Here is an 18,773-nt window from a genome sequence, read left to right on the forward strand (position 1 = left end):
AGGACACCAAAATCAGACGTGGATTGGCCATCTCAAAGCCTGGGTTAAGTCCTCCTAACCACTCCGCCACACAGGAGTGAATCAACCTCTCTACTGCTACTACTACTAATAATAAAAATAGTGATAATAAACCTTTGGCTGATTTCTTGTACTGACCCATGGTTGCCAACTAAATTAACCCTTAAAATAACTGTCATAAGCTTACACTGGAATGGTTTTAAGATGCTACAGCTCTATAAATTGCTGATGCTATAACTTTCTAACTTGCTGTCTAACAACTGCTGAAGCTACAACACTAAAGTTAGCATTCTTGTTATTGCTACATCGGGGTGTTAGGGAGGTTTTTGGTTCATGTGTCAGTGAGATTACAGCACACTCCTCAGTTCAGCTTTACCACTGTGGATGATTTACTGTTCCTGTGTGGTCAAAAGACCACACAGGCACAGTATTTAAATAATAAATAGCTACTCCTTTGCATGTGCTTAAACCAAAAAGGAATCTCTCCATGAGCTCAGGGGGCAAGACTCCAGGTGGGTATTTAAACATGAGAGAGCACCACTCCTGTCATAAAAGCATGGACGTGATGTGGACCACACTGGTACTGGCACTAATGGCTGGCACTCTCACCCTGGCAAAGGGAGGGTCAGGGTCTGAGTGCACACTGCAGGGGACCCCCAGGCCTGCGTCTTTATCCCAGCATGGAGACTTTGTGATCGGAGGCGTTTTTACCATCCACCACAAATTGATCACCACTGAGAACAACTATACCAGCCAACCCAAAGCACCGCAGTGTACAGGGAGGTCAGTGAAGCAAGGAAGAACATTGTACAATGTGGCCACTGTGGAGACACTCATATGTTCAAATTCTGGGAATGCATATTTATTAGTATAAACAAAATATGTTGTGAAATTAATTACTTAGATCAATTGCAGTGTGTAGGTTAAAGATACTGTTATTTCATTTGCTCAACATTTATAATATTATGATCTCAACAGGTTTAGTCCAAATCTTTTTTTAAAAGCCTGTTAAGTTGTTTTGTTTTATATACGCTGTCGTCGTTTTATTATGTTATAAAAAAAGTAAGATGTCGTTTCTATCATTCTCAAGATAAGGCATTGTATGTCCTTGAAAGAGTGATGTAGTCACAATTAGGTTAAAAGAGAAAATTTAGCGACTTTATAAATATACTGTACATGGCCTGTCATTTTAGAAGTCAAATAAATATAAAATAAAAAATGAGCTTAGGCTATTTATAACCCTAATACCAAGATAACATTTTTAAAATAATATGTTTGTTTTCATGATGAGGCCATATAATACTTCTTTCTTATTTCAATCTAAACATGAACCATGGCCAATCAAATGAAAAAGCGCATTTTAAATTCTTTCAATTCACTCCTTTGTTGCATGTTCTGTTATGTTTATGTCAATATTTTTGACTCTGCATATTGTTCTTCACAATAGTTTGGATTTCCGGCAAATGCGCTTTGCTAGAACCATGGTTTTTGCCATCAAGGAGATCAACAACAGTTCCGAGCTCCTGCCAGGTGTAACTCTGGGCTACCAGATCCATGACTCCTGTGCCTCTGTGCCAGTGGCTGTGAAGGTGGCATTCCAGCTGGCTAATGGCATAGAGCCAGTTTTCTTTCCCAACCAGTCCTGCTCAAAGTCTGCCACTGTGCATGCTGTTGTTGGTGATGCTAACTCCACTCCTACCATCGCCATGTCCAGAATTTTCGGTCCCTTCGGCATCCCCCAGGTGAGCTCCTCCTGCCCTGTCCCCATTGCATGTTCCAATAAATGACCTGAAATTATTATGATATAATCATCCTTGCATTCAAAAATGTCTTTGAAATAAATATAGAGATGCGCCATTAATATATAGGATATTGTCTTCGTATTATGTCTTTATGTAGCCAACAGACACATTAAAATATTTTTGAATAATGGCAATTTGGGCTTAATTTTGCTTTTGTGAATCGACACCTATAGCCAAAATATTTCTTGCAGACTAGATTTCTCCTACAGGGAACTTTTAATTTGCTGAATGGCTACATAAATTTGTACAGTGCTAGTGTGTTAGTGCTGAATAGACAGACATAAGTAAGTAGGTATGAAGACAGACATATTGATACACTAATATTCTTGGTTAGAATGAAGTTACATTCACTGTTTAAAATGTGCATCTTTACTTTCACGGAGCTATAGGTGAGCTATTTTGCCACCTGTGCCTGTCTTAGTGACAAGCTGCAGTACCCAACCTTCTCCAGGACCATCCCAAGTGACTACTACCAGGCAGCTGCCCTGGCTAGACTAGTCAAGCATTTTGGCTGGACTTGGATCGGAGCGGTGCGGAGTGACTCAGACTATGGGAACCACGGGATGGCCGCCTTCCTGCAGGCCGCACAGGCAGAGGGCATCTGTGTGGAATACTCAGAGGCGCTCTACAGGACCAACCCTCGCGCAAAAGTGCAACAAGTAGCAGAGGTCATCAGCAGGTCCACGGCCCGCGTTGTTGTGGCGTTCATTGCCTCGGGCGACATGCTGGTCTTGCTGTCAGAGCTGGAAGGCAGGCTGATGGCCCCGCTACAGTGGATTGGGAGTGAGTCATGGGTCACTGACCACATGATGTTGCAATTTCGTCTGTTTGCTGGTACAATCGGCTTCGGCATCCCCCGCTCAGTCATTCCAGGGCTGCGAGACTTCCTGTTGGACCTGGGGCCGGCACAGGTTTCCCACTCACCACTACTCACAGAGTTCTGGGAGAGCGCTTTCAGCTGCAGCCTGGGGGGAAGTCAGACTGTAGCGGGTCAGAAACCATGCGATGGAAACCAGAATCTGCGAGATCTGCAGAACCCCTACACAGATACATCCCAGCTGCGCATATCCAACATGGTGTACAAGGCTGTGTATGCAATAGCCCATGCCATACACAGCATCACCTGCAAAGACGAACCTAAAGCTCCACAACATTGCAACACAAGTATCCAAGTTGAGCCGCTGCAGGTAAAAAGACCAGCACCATTTTTCAACTATAAAGGGTTTAAGGGTATAAACACTGTTATTATTATTCTTCTTCTTCTTCTTCTTCGCCCTGGGTGTGTTGAAGTGTCCTTGAGCAAGACACCTAACCCCTAACCCCTAACTGCTCTGGCGAATGAGAGGCATCAATTGTAAAGCGCTTTGGATAATAGCGCTATATAAATGCAGTCCATTTACCATTTACCATCTTCTTCTTCTTATTATTATTAGGCTGATGCCCTAATCTGATTTAGAGATCATTCAACTTTACAGTGCAAATTACAAATAATAACTGAGTGAGCACAGTTTAAGATATAACACATAACCTTCTACCTAAAAGGCCACACCAATATATAGCATTCCGTTTCTTAAATCCTGACTGGAACGTGAAAGAGCTGCTAAATTTTTAGCTGGGCACAATAATCTGGGAAAGAAATTTACCACTGCTGAAACAGCGAGGATGTGGTTATAGGGGAATACTGAGTGGATGGTTAACATGGAGGTTGAGTGAAAGTTTAGCTAGTTACTAGCAGGTGTACTATCAACCCTCTGGCTCCCCCCATCAGGTCATGGAGCACCTGAGAAAAGTTAACTTCTCCAGGAATGGGTATACAGTCTCATTTGATGCCACTGGGGATCCAGTGGCCACTTATGAGTTGGTGAATTGGCAGGTGACGAGGGATGGGCACATGGAGTTTGTGACTGTGGGCCACTATGATTCATCTACCCCAGATGGACAGGTTTTCATCATTGAGAAGAATATCACTTGGGCAGGCAGCCAACCACAGGTAATTTCATTAGACAGACATGGTGGCATGTCTGAGTTGGCTCCATGTCAATTGCTGTAATATTTGTTTGAAGGTGCCTGTGTCAGTGTGCAGTGAGAGCTGTCCCCCTGGCACTCGGAAGGCCATGCAGAGAGGAAGGCCTGTTTGCTGCTATGACTGTGTCCCTTGTGCTGAGGGAGAAATCAGCAATGCTACAGGTACAGAGAAGCAAGAATTATCATCTCTGTGTAGCACATTGATTATAATGCATTTAGCTGAAGTAAATTCTGAATATGTGTATGTTAATAAATAGACATTGCAGGCTCTCACAAATTGGGGGAAAAACTATGTGTTCATGCCAGACAACTGATGAGTTTAATTTAGTTGTAAAGACTTGAAGCAGAAAACCTGTGTCAAATCCATGTTTTATCCTACAGCCCCCAGGCTTAGTTTTGATTCTGCTCACTCCTGAACAGGGTTTTCTCTCTTTTGTGCAGATTCCCTGAACTGCATCACCTGTCCAGCTGACTACTGGTCGAATGCCGAGAAGGATGAATGTTTGCCCAAACCTGTTGAGTTCTTGTCCTTCCACGAGGTTCTAGGGATCATCCTTGCAGCTTGTTCGGTGACTGGGGCCTGCTTGGCCTTCATGGTGGCTGCTGTGTTTTACAGACACAGGGACACTCCCGTTGTGAAAGCCAACAACTCAGAGCTGAGCTTCCTGCTGCTCTTTTCATTGAAACTGTGTTTCCTTTGCTCTCTTACCTTCATCGGCCAGCCCTCTGAGTGGTCCTGTATGCTGCGCCACACTGCGTTTGGGATCACCTTTGTCCTCTGCATCTCGTGTGTTCTGGGAAAAACAATAGTGGTGTTAATGGCCTTCAGGGCTACACTTCCAGGCAGTAATGTGATGAAGTGGTTTGGGCCTTCCCAGCAGAGACTGAGTGTTCTTGCTTTCACTCTCATACAGGTCCTTATTTGTGTACTTTGGTTAACAATATCTGCTCCATTCCCCTACAAGAACATGAAGCACTACAAAGAAAAGATCATTCTAGAATGTGATGTCGGATCAGCAGTGTGGTTCTGGACTGTGCTGGGTTATATTGGGCTCCTCTCTATATTGTGTTTTGGTTTTGCTTTTCTGGCACGTAAGCTGCCTGACAACTTCAATGAAGCCAAATTCATCACATTCAGCATGCTCATATTCTGTGCAGTCTGGATCGCCTTTATACCAGCTTATGTCAGCTCACCTGGAAAGTTCACTGTAGCTGTGGAGGTCTTTGCAATTTTAGCTTCCAGCTTTAGCTTGATCGTTTGCATTTTTCTGCCTAAATGCTTCATAATATTGTTTCAGCCGGAGCAAAATACCAAAAAACACATGATGGGAAAAATGCCATCAAAATCTCTTTGAAGCACACAATGATTCAGTAGTATTGATGGATGATTGTATTTAGAAAATGTGTTATGTTATTATGCTACTATATCCATTTTAAGGTGAAAAACATATATATCTGTAAATATCTCTGAGGACCATATTTTTACATCTAATATTAACTTAGCTGGAGCCATAGACCATCGGGGATTTCATACCACCAATTAAAGATTGATGAATCACAGTGCGTTTGTTTTCTTTGTTTTGTGTACATTGCTCAATTGTTCAGTCGGCCTGCAGAGGGCACATGCTGGATGCGGGCAAAGTCAGTCCTACTCCTTTGGGTGCTGCAGAGTGGAGCGGGAGGTATGGCTGAAGTTCGATGCCAGTCTAACAATATACATCATCATCATCATACTTGATTTTCAGGTCTGGGAGGGCATAACTGCTTTTGGTTCTTTCTTTCAGCAGTCATTCAATTGAAAAGCCGTGTGAATATGACTTTAGCAAGGGACTCCCAAAGATTTCTCCCTGGGATTCAAAGAAACACAGCATGATCAGATGCTGTTAATTGCTTATCCACCAGCCATTCTCCATCCAACAGGAGGGGTGTACTGGGCTTATTTTGATTTCTGAGCATAAAATTGAAATATTTTTGCAGAGTCCAAACTGATTGTTTGTCATTGGAAAATCCTTTTTCGTGTTGGCAGTGACGCTGTGGGTGCAGTTTAGTCCAACACCGCCACCCCACAGCTCACAAAAATACCTTTCAATCCATAACAGTCTATCATTTGGGAATGCAATGTCTAGGTTACATTTTATTGCTAACCTATATACCACAAAGTCAGTACTTGTTGTTATTATTATTACAGAAAAGTATGATGAACTATAATATATCAATAATGATGTAATAACAGCACACAAATAATACAATAAATACTACTACTACTACTACTAATAATAATAATAATAATAAAAATGATAATAATAATAATAATAATAATAAACCTTTGCCTTATTTATTGTACTTACCCATGCTTGCCAACTAAATTAACCCTTACAATAATGGTCATAAGGTTACACTGGAATGGTTTTAAGATTATACAGCTCTCCTACTTGCTGATGCTATAACTTTCTAACATGCTCTCTAACAACTGCTGAAGCTACAGCATTAAAGTTTACGTTCAGGTTATTGCTGCATCAGGGTATCATAGAGGTTTTTGGTTTATGCGTCAGTGAGAGTACAGCACAGTCCTTAGCTCAGCTTTACTATTGTGGGTGGTTTTCTGTGCCTGTGTGGTCAAAAGAGGATTCCAATAAGGATAAGAGAAAAACAATTTTAAAAAATGGGGTCATAACAGTTGGTCATTTTGTAAATAGTAACTAGCCACTCCTCTGCATGAGTTTAAAGCAAAAATGGAATATCTCCATGAGCTCAAGGGGCAGGACTCCAGGAGGGTATTTAAACATGAGAGAGCACCACATCCTGTCCTGAAATCATGGAGGTACTCTGGACTACGCTGGTTCTGGCACTGATGGCTGGAGCTCTCACACTGGAAAAGGGAGTGTCAGGGTCGGGGTGCACACTGCTTGGGACCGCCAGGCCTGCGTCTTTATCCCAGCCTGGGGACTTTGTGATTGGAGGCGTTTTTACCATCCACTACAATTTTATCAGCACTGAGCACAACTACACCAGCCAACCCAAAGCGCCGCACTGTACGGGGAGGTCAGTGAAGAGAGGAAGAGCATTTTACAATGTGGCCACGGTGTTGACAGTGATATGTTCATATTCTGGGAATGCATATTTATTAGTATAAACAAAATATATTGTGAAATTTATTACTCAGATAAATTGCAGAATGTAGGTTAAATATACTGTTATTTAAATTGCTCAATATTTACAATATTATGATCTCAACAGGTTTACTCATACGTCTTAAAAAACAAGCCTGTCATTTTTTTTTTGTTTCATACATGCTGTCGGCATTTTATTGTTACAAAAAAAAAGATATCTTTTCCAGAATAAGGCATTGTATGTCCTTGCAACAGTGATATAGTCACAATTAGGTTAAAGAGAAAACATAGCAACTTTAGAAATATACATGTTCTGTAATTTTAGAAGTCAAATGAATAATAAATATATAAATGAGCTTGGGCTATTTATTACCCCAGTACCAAGATTTCCTTTTACCATAATCCGTCTGTTTTCATGGTGAGGCCATATAATACTTCTTTCTTATTTCAATCTAAACATGAACCATGGTCAATCAAACAGAAAAGCGCATTTTAAATTCTTTCATTTCACTCCTTTGTTGCATGTTCTGTTATGTTTATGTCAATATTTCTGACTCTGCATATTGTTCTTCACAACAGGTTGGATTTCCGGCAAATGCGCTTTGCTAGAACCATGATTTTTGCCATCAAGGAGATCAACAACAGCTCAGAGCTCCTGCCAGGTGTAACTCTGGGCTACCAGATCCATGACTCCTGTGCCTCTGTGCCAGTCGCTGTGAAGGTGGCATTCCAGCTGGCCAATGGAATTGAGCCAGTTTTCTTTCCCAATCAGTTCTGCTCAAAGTCTGCCATTGTGCATGCTGTTGTAGGCGACTCTAGCTCCACTCCTTCCATCGCCATGTCCAGAATATTCGGACCCTTCGGCATCCCCCAGGTGAGCTCCACATCCCCAGTCCCCCATTGCATGTTCCGATAAATTACCTGAAACGATTATGATATAATCACCCTTGCATTCAAACATGAATTTGAAATAAATATAGATATGAGCCATTAATATACAGAATATTGTGTTCAAATTCTGCCTTTAGGGATCCAACAGACAAATGAAAAATATTTTTGAATAATATGCCTGCTGATATTTGTTTTTGTGAATAGACACCTACAGCCAAAATATTTCTTGCAGTCTAGATTTATCCTGCAAGAGACTTTGAATTTGCTGAATGGCTACATGAATTTGTGCACAGTGCAAGTGTAGTAGTGCTGAATAGACAGACATAAGTAGTTAGGTGGGGCGACATAGCTCAGGAGGTAAGAGCGGTTGTCTGGCAGTCGGAGGGTTACCGGTTCAAACCCCGCCCTGGGCATGTCGAAGTGTCCTTGAGCAAGACACCTAACCCCTAACTGCTCTGGCGAATGAGAGGCATCAATTGTAAAGCGCTTTGGATAAAAGCACTATATAAATGCAGTCCATTTAGGTATGTAGACAGAAATATTTATTCGCTAATATTTTTGGTTAGAATGAAGTCACATTCACTGATTAAAATGTGCATCTTTCCTTTCACGGAGTGATAGGTGAGCCACTATGCCACCTGTGCCTGTCTTAGTGACAAGCTGCAGTACCCCACCTTCTCCAGGACCATACCGAGTGACTACTACCAGGCAGCTGCCCTGGCTAGGCTAGTCAAGCATTTTGGCTGGACTTGGATCGGGGCGGTGAGGAGCGACTCAGACTATGGGAACAACGGGATGGCCGCATTCCTGCAGGCTGCACAGGCAGAAGGCATCTGTGTGGAGTACTCAGAGGCGCTCTACAGGACCAACCCCCGTACAAAAGTGCGACGCGTGGCAGAGGTCATCAGCAGGTCCACAACCCGTGTTGTTGTGGCATTCATTGCCTCGGCCGACATGCTGATCCTGCTATCAGAGCTGGAAGGCAGGCTGATGGCCCCGCTACAGTGGATTGGGAGTGAGGACTGGGTCACTGACCGCAAGATGTTGCAGTTTCGTCTGTTCGCCGGCGCCATCGGCTTCGGCATCCCCCGCTCAGTCATTCCAGGGCTGCGAGACTTCCTGTTGGACCTGGGGCCAGCACAGGTTTCCCACTCACCACTCCTCACAGAGTTCTGGGAGAGCGCTTTTGGCTGCAGCCTGGGGGGAAGTCAGACTGCAGCGGGTCGGAAAACATGTGATGGAAAACAGAATCTGCAAGATCTGCAGAACCCCTACACAGACACATCCCAGCTGCGCATCTCCAACATGGTATACAAGGCTGTGTATGCAATAGCCCATGCCATACATAGCAGCATCTGCACAGAAATATCTGATGCTCCACCACACTGCAACACAAGTATCCAAGTTGAGCCATGGCAGGTAAACAGACCATTACACTACCTTTCAACTATAATGGATAAGGGTATAAACAATGTTGTTATAATAATAATTATAATATTATTATAAGTATTATTATTAGACCAATGCCCTAATCCTGTGTCATTTAGAGAGCATTCAATGTTACAGTGCAAATTACAAATAATAACTGAGTGAGCACAGTTTAATATATAACGCACAAACTGCTACCGAAAAGGCCACACTAAAATGTAATATTCAGTCAGTAAAATCCTGACTGGAATGTGCACGACCTGCTAATTTTGAGGCTGGCCATAAAAATATGGGAAAGAAATATACACTGCCGAGACTGTGAGGATGTGGTTACTTGGGAACACTGAGTTGATGGTTAACGTAGATATTGAGTGGAAGTTCAGCTGGTTACTAGCAGGTGTGCTAACAGTCCTCTGGCTTCCTCCCATCAGGTCATGGAGCACCTGAGAAAAGTGAACTTCTCCAGGAATGGGTACAAAGTCTCCTTTGATGCCAATGGGGATCCAGTGGCCACTTATGAGCTGGTGAACTGGCAGGTGATGAGGGATGGGCACCTGGACTTTGTGACTGTGGGCCACTATGATGCATCTGCTCCAGATGGACAGGTGTTGATCATGAACAAGAACATTACCTGGGCAGGTGGCCAGCCACAGGTAATTTCACATTCAAATGTAATTTCATTGGCATGTCAGACTTGGCTCCATGTCTATTGCTGTCATATCTGTTTGAAGGTGCCTGTGTCAGTGTGCAGTGAGAGCTGTCCCCCTGGCACTCGGAAGGCTGTGCAGAGAGGAAGGCCTGTTTGCTGCTACAACTGTGTGCCCTGTGCCGAGGGAGAAATCAGCAATGCTACAGGTACAGAGAAGCCAGAATTATCCTGTCTGTGTAGCACATTAATTATACTGCATTTAGCTGAAGTAAATTCTCAATATGTTTATGTTTATTAATGAACTTTGCAGGCTCTCACAAATTCGGGGAAACATCATATGTGTTCATGCTAGACAATGCTGATGAGTTTAGTTTAGGTATTGACTTGAAGCAGAAAACTTGTGTCAAATCCATGTTTTATCCCACAGCCCCCAGGCTTTGTTTTGATTCTGCTCACTCCTGAACAGGGTTTTCTCTCTTTTTTGCAGATTCCCTGAACTGTATCACTTGTCCAGCTGATTACTGGTCGAATGCTGAGAAGGGTGAATGTGTACCCAAACCTGTTGAATTCTTGTCCTTCCACGAGGTTCTGGGGATCATCCTTGCAGCTTGTTCGGTGGCTGGGGCCTGTTTGGCCATCATGGTGGCTGCCGTGTTTTACAGACACAGGGACACTCCCATTGTGAAAGCCAACAACTCAGAGCTGAGTTTCCTGCTGCTCTTTTCATTGAAACTGTGTTTCCTTTGCTCTCTTACCTTCATCGGTCGGCCCTCTGAGTGGTCCTGTATGCTGCGCCACACTGCCTTTGGGATCACCTTTGTTCTCTGCATCTCGTGTGTTCTGGGAAAAACAATAGTGGTGTTAATGGCCTTTAGGGCTACACTTCCAGGAAGTAAAGTGATGAAGTGGTTTGGGCCTTCCCAGCAGAGACTGAGTGTTCTTGCTTTCACTCTCATACAGGTTCTTATTTGTGTGCTTTGGCTAAGAATATCCCCTCCATTCCCCAACAAGAACATGAAGCACTACAAAGAAAAGATCATTCTAGAATGTGATGTAGGATCAGCAGTGGGGTTCTGGGCTGTGCTGGGTTATATTGGACTCCTCTCTATATTGTGCTTTGGTTTTGCTTTTCTGGCACGTAAGCTGCCTGATAACTTCAATGAAGCCAAATTCATCACATTCAGCATGCTCATATTCTGTGCAGTCTGGATCACTTTTATACCAGCTTATGTCAGCTCACCTGGAAAGTTCACTGTGGCTGTGGAGATCTTTGCAATTTTAGCTTCCAGCTTTGGTCTGATTGTTTGCATTTTTGTCCCTAAATGTTTCATTATATTGTTTCGGCCGGAGCAAAATACCAAAAAGCACATGATGGGGAAAATGCCATCAAAATCTCTCTGAAGCACACAACGATTCAGTAATATTTATGGATGAATGTATTTAGAATATTTGTTATATTATTCTGCTACTGTATCCTTATTAAGGTGAAAAACATACATATCTGTAAATATCTCTGAGGACCATATATTTACCTCTAATATTAACTTAGCTGGAGCCATAGACCATTGGGGATTTCATACCACCAATAAAAGATTGATGAATCAGAGTGATTGTGTTTTTTGAATTTAGTGTGAATTGCTCAGTTGTTCAGTCTGCCTGCAGAGGGCATGTGCTGGAGGCAGGCAGAGTCAGTCTTACTCCTTTGGGTGCTGCGGAGCGGAGCGGGAGGTATGGGTGAAGTATGCTGCCAGCCTAACAATATACATCATCATCGTACTTGTTTTTCAGGGCTGGGAGGGCATAGCTGTTTTTGTTTCTCTCTTTTTGTAATCATTTGCTTGAAAAGTCCTGTGTGAATATGACTTTTGCAAGGGACCCCACAGATATTTAGCGGATTTCTCTCAGGGATTCAAAGAAACACAGCGTGATCAGATGCTGTTTATTGCTTATCCATCAACCATTCTCCATCCAATAGGAGGGGTTTACAGGGTTCATTTTGATTTCTGAGCATAAACTTTACACCTGCTACATATGCTTGATTTGGGAATGTGCAAATAAAATCCAGCTATTTTCTACTGCCACCTTCATAGCCAGCAGAGATTCACTGAGGTGCACAAGAGTGATTGAGCTATGCAGTTCACACAGATAAATCTGTCCACTTCTGAACGTTATTAGAAACACAGCATTCACCAGTAATGTCAGCATGAAACACTCTTCAGTAGAAACATCCAGCAAAAGTGATATTATGGATCGTAGGTGGCAACTAAGAGAGTATAGAGGCTATTTTGACTCATATTGTCACATTGTGGCGACATCATAACAAACACAATGTTCTTGTTGAGAGAACAACAAGAACCCCCAGATCTATGTGAAGACAATTGTCCCTGAACTTCTCTCTTCTGGACTTAAAGATACATGGAAGACCATTGTGTGGTCTCTTCACCATGATGGACTCCTAGGTCATCACCCAAGAAAAACTTGATTGGTCACACAGGGATACCTCCAAACTAGACTGAAGTTGGCCCAAGACCATTTGAAACATGGGGATGAGTTTTGGAAGTCTGTCCTTTAGCCTAATGAGACGATACTGGAGGTTTTCAGGCACAGGAATGTTGTATTTGTTTTGCAAAGGAAGGGAGAGGCCTTCAGTCCTAAAAACACAGTTCCTAAAGTTAAAAAAGGAGGTGTGAGCATAATGCTATGGGGTTGTTTTGCTGATTCTGGCACAGGGAACATAGTTTGGATAAATTGAATCATGAAAAAAGAAAATTTTGTAAAAATTTTTAAGGATAATGTGAAAAAAATCTGCTGCCAGTCTGGGTTTAGGTTGTCATTGGGCCTTTCAGCAAGATAATGACCCAAAGCATACATCCAAGTTTGTCAAAAGATTTTTGAAGGACACCAAAATCAGACGTGGATTGGCCATCTCAAAGCCTGGGTTAAGTCCTCCTAACCACTCCGCCACACAGGAGTGAATAAACCTCTCTAACTATCTTCAAGTCGGCCACTCCTAATGAGGGCAGATGCCACACCTTAAGCGTTCCAGAAATTAGTGAAAATTCAGACCAGCAGCAGTTCCTCACAGCTCCGCCTATAGCCTCCATGACTCTGCTATTTAAAGTCGTTCCGCAGAGCCCAAACAGAGCGCTTGGGGAAACTGGTTGCTTCTCATTTGGAAAATCCTTGTTCACGTTGGCAGTGACGCAGTGGGTGTAGTTTAGTCCAACGCCGCCACCCCACAGCTCACTACAATACCTTTCAACCCATAGTAGTCTAACATTTGGGAATGCACTGTCTAGGCTACATTTTGTAGCTAACATATATACCACGAAGCGATTACTTATTATTATAATTATTATTACAGAAAAGAATGATGAACAACAATATATCAATAATGACGTAATAAAAACAGCAAACCAATAATACAATAAATACTACTACCATGACTACTACTACTACTACTACTACTAATAATAATAATAATAATAATAATAATAATAAACCTTTGCCTGATTTATCGTACTGACTCATGCTTGCCAACTAAATTAACCCTTAAAATAATTGTCATGAGGAACGGTTTTAAGATGCTACAGCTCTCTAACTTGCTGATGCTATAACTTTCTAACTTGCTGTCTAACAACTGCTGAAGCTACAACACTAAGGTTTACATTCTTGTTACTGCTACATGAGGGTGTCATGGAGGTTTTTGGTTCATGTGTCAGTGAGATTACAGCACACTCCTCAGTTCAGCTTTACTACTGTGGATGATTTACTGTGTCTGTGTGGTCAAAAGAGGAATCCAATGAGGATCAGAGACAAAAATGTTCTAAAAAAAGAATCATAACAGTTGGTTTGTAAATAATAAATAGCCACTCCTCTGCATGTACTTAAACCAAAAAGGAATCTCTCCATGAGCTCAGAGGGCAAGACTCCAGGTGGGTATTTAAACATGAGAGAGCACCACACCCTGTCATAAAAGCATGGAGGCGATGTGGACCACACTGGTACTGGCACTGATGGCTGGAGCTCTCACCCTGTCAAAGGGAGGGTCAGGGTCTGAGTGCACACTGCAGGGGACCCCCAGGCCTGCGTCTTTATCCCAGCATGGAGACTTTGTGCTCGGAGGCGTTTTTACCATCCACCACGAATTGATCAACACTGAGAACAACTATACCAGCCAACCCAAAGCACCGCAGTGTACAGGGAGGTCAGTGAAGCGAGGAAGAACATTGTACAATCTGGCCACTGTGGAGACAGTCATATGTTCAAATTCTGGGAATGCATATTTATTAGTATAAACAAAATATGTTGTGAAATTAATTACTTAGATCAATTGCAGAGTGTAGGTTAAAGATACTGTTATTTCATTTGCTCAACATTTATAATATTATGATCTCAACAGGTTAACTCCAAATCTTTAAAAAAAAAAGCTTGTTAAGTTTTTTTATTTTTTTATATATATATAAACGATGTTGTCGTTTTATGTTATAAAAAACTAAGATATCTTTTCTATCATTCTCAAGATAAGGCATTGTATGTCCTTGCAAGAGTGACGTAGTCACAATTAGATTAAAATAGAAAATTTAGCAACTTCAGAAATATACTGTACATGTTCTGTAATTTTAGAAGTCAAATAAATATGAAATATATAAATGAGCTTAGGCTATTTATAACCCCAGTACCAAGACAAACGTTTTAAAATAATATGTGTGTTTTCATGGTTAGCCCATATAATACTTCTTTCTTATTTCAATCTAAATATGAACCATAGCCAATCAAATAAAAAAGCGCATTTTCAATTATTTCATTTCATTTTCTTGTTGTACGTTATGTTTATTTCAATTCTTGTGACTCTTAATATTGTTTTTGCACAACAGGTTGGACTTCCGACAAATGCGCTTTGCTAGAACCATGGTTTTTGCCATCAAGGAAATCAACAACAGCTCAGAGCTCCTGCCAGGTGTAACTCTGGGCTACCAGATCCATGACTCCTGTGCCTCCGTGCCAGTAGCCGTGAAGGTTGCATTCCAGCTGGCCAATGGCATTGAGCCAGTTTTCTTTCCCAACAGGTCCTGCTCTAAGTCTGCCACTGTGCATGCTGTTGTGGGTGACTCTAACTCCACTCCTACCATCGCCATGTCCAGAATTCTCGGACCCTTCAGCATCTCCCAGGTGAGCTCCACCTGCCCAGTCCCCATTGCATGTTCCAATAAATTACCTGAAATTATTATGATATAATCATCCTTGCATTCAAAAATGTATTTGCAATGAATATAGAGATGCGCCATTAATATATAGGATATTGTCTTCATATTATGGCTTTATGTAGCCAACAGACACAAAGAAAATATTTTTGAAAAATAAGCCTGACACTTTCATGGCAATTTGGGCTTACTTTCGCTTTTGTGAATAGACACCTATAGCCAAAATATTTCTTGCAGACTAGATTTCTCCAACAGGAAACTTTTAATTTGCTGAATGACTACAGAAATTTGTGCGCAGTGCTAGTGTATTAGCGCTGAATTATAATGTGCATATTTTCTTTCACGGAGCTATAGGTGAGCTATTTTGCCACCTGTGCCTGTCTTAGTGACAAGCTGCAGTTCCCCACCTTCTCCAGGACCATCCCAAGTGACTACTACCAGGCAGCTGCCCTGGCTAGACTAGTCAAGCATTTTGGCTGGACTTGGATCGGGGCGGTGAGGAGTGACTCAGACTATGGGAACAACGGGATGGCCGCCTTCCTGCAGGCAGCACAGGCAGAGGGCATCTGTGTGGAGTACTCAGAGGCGCTCTACAGGACCAATCCCCGCACAAAAGTGCGACGCGTGGCAGAGGTCATCAGCAGGTCCACGGCCCGCGTCATTGTGGCGTTCATTGACTCGGGCGATATGCTGGTCTTGCTGTCAGAGCTGGAAGGCAGGCTGATGGCCCCACTCCAGTGGATTGGGAGTGAGGACTGGGTCACTGACCGCATGATGTTGCAGTTCCGTCTGTTTGCCGGTACAATCGGCTTCGGCATCCCCCGCTCAGTCATTCCAGGGCTGCGAGACTTCCTGTTGGACCTGGGGCCGGCACAGGTTTCCCACTCACCACTGCTCACAGAGTTCTGGGAGAGCGCTTTCGGCTGCAGCCTGGGGGGAAGTCAGACTGTAGCGGGTCAGAAACCATGCGATGGAAACCAGAATCTGCAAGATCTGCAGAACCCCTACACAGATACATCCCAGCTGCGCATCTCCAACATGGTGTACAAGGCTGTGTATGCAATAGCCCATGCCATACACAGCATCATCTGCAAAGACGAACCTAAAGCTCCACAACATTGCAACACAAGTATCCAGGTTGAGCCGCTGCAGGTAAACAGACCAACACACAATTTTTCAACTATTAAATGTTTAAGGGTATAAACACTGTTATTATTATTATTAGTATTATAAGGCTGATGCCCTAATCCTATCTGATTTAGAGATTATTCAATGTTACAGTGAAAATTACAAATAATAACTGAGTGTCACAGTTTAAGATATAGCACATAACCTACGACCTAAAAGGCCACACCAATATATAGCATTCAGTTACTTAAATCCTGACTGGAACGTGAAAGAGCTGCTAAATTTTTAGCTGGGCACAAAAATCTGGGAAAGAAATATACCACTGCCGAAACAGCGAGGATGTGGTTATAGGGGAATACTGAGTAGATGGTTAACATGGAGGTTGAGTGAAAGTTTAGCTAGTTACTAGCAGGTATACTATCACCTCTCTGGCTCCCTCCCATTAGGTCATGGAGCACCTGAGAAAAGTTAACTTTTCCAGGAACGGGTACACAGTCTCATTTGATGCCAATGGGGATCCAGTGGCCACTTATGAGTTGGTGAATTGGCAGGTGACGAGGAATGGGCACATGGAGTTTGAGACTGTGGGCCACTATGATGCATCTGCCCCAGATGGACAGGTTTTCATCATTAAGAAGAATATCACCTGGGCAGGCAGCCAACTGCAGGTAATTTCATTAGACAGACATAGTGGCATGTCAGAGTTGGCTCCATGTCTATTGCTGTCATATCTGTTTGAAGGTGCCTGTGTCAGTGTGCAGTGAGAGCTGTCCCCCTGGCACTCGGAAGGCTGTGCAGAGAGGAAAGCCTGTCTGCTGCTACGACTGTGTGCCTTGTGCTGAGGGAGAAATCAGCAATGCTACAGGTACAGAGAAGCAAGAATTATCCTGTCTGTGTAGCACATTAATTATACTGCATTTAGCTGAAGTAAATTCTAAATATGATTATGTTAATCAATGGACTTTGCAGGCTCTCACAAATTGGGGGAAACACTATGTGTTCATGCCAGACAACTGATGAGTTTAATTTAGGTGTAAAGACTTGAAGCAGAAAACTTGTGACTAACCCATGTTTCATCCCAAAGCCCACTGGCTCAGTTTTTCTTCAGCTCACTCCTGAACAGGGTTTTCTCTCTTTTGTGCAGATTCCCTGAACTGCATCACTTGTCCAGCTGATTACTGGTCAAATGCCGAGAAGGATGAATGTTTACCCAAACCTGTTGAGTTCTTGTCCTTCCACGAGGTTCTGGGGATCATCCTTGCAGCTTGTTCGGTGATTGGGGCCTGCTTGGCCATCATGGTGGCTTCCGTGTTTTACAGACACAGGGACACTCCCATTGTGAAAGCTAACAACTCAGAGCTGAGTTTCCTGCTGCTCTTTTCATTGAAACTGTGTTTCCTTTGCTCTCTTACCTTCATCGGCCAGCCCTCTGAGTGGTCCTGTATGCTGCGCCACACTGCGTTTGGGATCACCTTTGTTCTCTGCATCTCCTGTGTTCTGGGAAAAACAATAGTGGTGTTAATGGCCTTTAGGGCTACACTTCCAGGCAGTAATGTGATGAAGTGGTTTGGGCCTTCCCAGCAGAGACTGAGTGTTCTTGCTTTCACTCTCATACAGGTCCTTATTTGTGTACTTTGGTTAACAACATCCCCTCCATTCCCCTACAAGAACATGAAGCACTACAAAGAAAAAATCATTCTAGAATGTGATGTTGGGTCAGCAGTCGGGTTCTGGGCTGTGCTGAGTTATATTGGGCTCCTCTCTATATTGTGCTTTGGTTTTGCTTTTCTAGCCCGTAAGCTGCCTGACAACTTTAATGAAGCCAAACTCATCACATTCAGCATGCTCATATTCTGTGCAGTCTGGATCACCTTTATACCAGCTTATGTCAGCTCACCTGGGAAGTTCACTGTAGCTGTGGAGATCTTTGCAATTTTAGCTTCCAGCTTTAGCTTGATTGTTTGCATTTTTGTCCCTAAATGTTTCATTATACTGTTTCAGCCGGAGCAAAATACCAAAAAGCACATGATGGGGAAAATGCCATCAAAATCTCTTTGAAGCACACAAAGACTCCGTAGTATTGATGGATGATTGTATTTAGAATATTTGTTATGTTATTCTGCTAATGTATATTTCTTAAAGTGAAAAACATATATATCTGTAAATATCTCAATTTTTACCCCTAATATTAACTTAGCTGCAACCACAGACCATTGGGGATTTCATACCACCAATAAAAGATTGATGAATCTGAGTTCTCGTGTTTTTTGTGTTTTGTGTACATTTCTCAATTGTTCAGTCTGCCTGCAGAGGGCATGTGCTGGAGGCAGGCAGAGTCAGTCCTACTTTTTTGGGTGCTGTAGAGGGAGTGTGGTGTATGGGTGAAGTCTGCTGCCAGCCTAACAATATACATCATCATCGTGCTTGTTTTTCAGGGCTGGGAGGGCATAGCTGTTTTTGTTTCTCCCTTTCCGTAATCATTTGCTTGAAAAGTCCTGTGTGAATATGACTTTTGCAA

General features: G+C 42.7%; 3 protein-coding genes across 3 annotated transcripts; all 3 read left to right on the forward strand.

The window, feature by feature from the left end:
* The first annotated feature begins 1,465 nt into the window (after nt 1–1,465).
* Nucleotides 1,466–5,364, forward strand: LOC135236551 (extracellular calcium-sensing receptor-like). The gene is made up of 5 exons (XM_064303003.1): nt 1,466–1,760; nt 2,210–3,007; nt 3,589–3,810; nt 3,884–4,007; nt 4,287–5,364. Exons 1-5 carry the CDS (start codon nt 1,482–1,484, stop codon nt 5,198–5,200), a joined length of 2,337 nt encoding a protein of 778 aa, XP_064159073.1. The 5' UTR covers nt 1,466–1,481; the 3' UTR covers nt 5,201–5,364.
* A 1,313-nt stretch (nt 5,365–6,677) lies between these two features.
* LOC135236452 (extracellular calcium-sensing receptor-like) lies at nt 6,678–11,523 on the forward strand. The gene is made up of 5 exons (XM_064302851.1): nt 6,678–6,887; nt 7,535–7,829; nt 8,468–9,265; nt 9,706–10,129; nt 10,411–11,523. The coding sequence occupies exons 1-5, from the start codon at nt 6,697–6,699 to the stop codon at nt 11,322–11,324; spliced, it is 2,622 nt and encodes an 873-aa protein (XP_064158921.1). The 5' UTR covers nt 6,678–6,696; the 3' UTR covers nt 11,325–11,523.
* Nucleotides 11,524–13,925: 2,402 nt separating this feature from the next.
* On the forward strand, nt 13,926–18,547 carry LOC135236260 (extracellular calcium-sensing receptor-like). The gene is made up of 6 exons (XM_064302527.1): nt 13,926–14,130; nt 14,801–15,095; nt 15,482–16,279; nt 16,702–16,923; nt 16,997–17,120; nt 17,400–18,547. Exons 1-6 carry the CDS (start codon nt 13,940–13,942, stop codon nt 18,311–18,313), a joined length of 2,544 nt encoding a protein of 847 aa, XP_064158597.1. The 5' UTR covers nt 13,926–13,939; the 3' UTR covers nt 18,314–18,547.
* Nucleotides 18,548–18,773: the final 226 nt, after the last annotated feature.

This window comes from Anguilla rostrata, chromosome 12 (assembly GCF_018555375.3).
Source record: "Anguilla rostrata isolate EN2019 chromosome 12, ASM1855537v3, whole genome shotgun sequence".
NCBI classification, from domain to species: domain Eukaryota; kingdom Metazoa; phylum Chordata; class Actinopteri; order Anguilliformes; family Anguillidae; genus Anguilla; species Anguilla rostrata.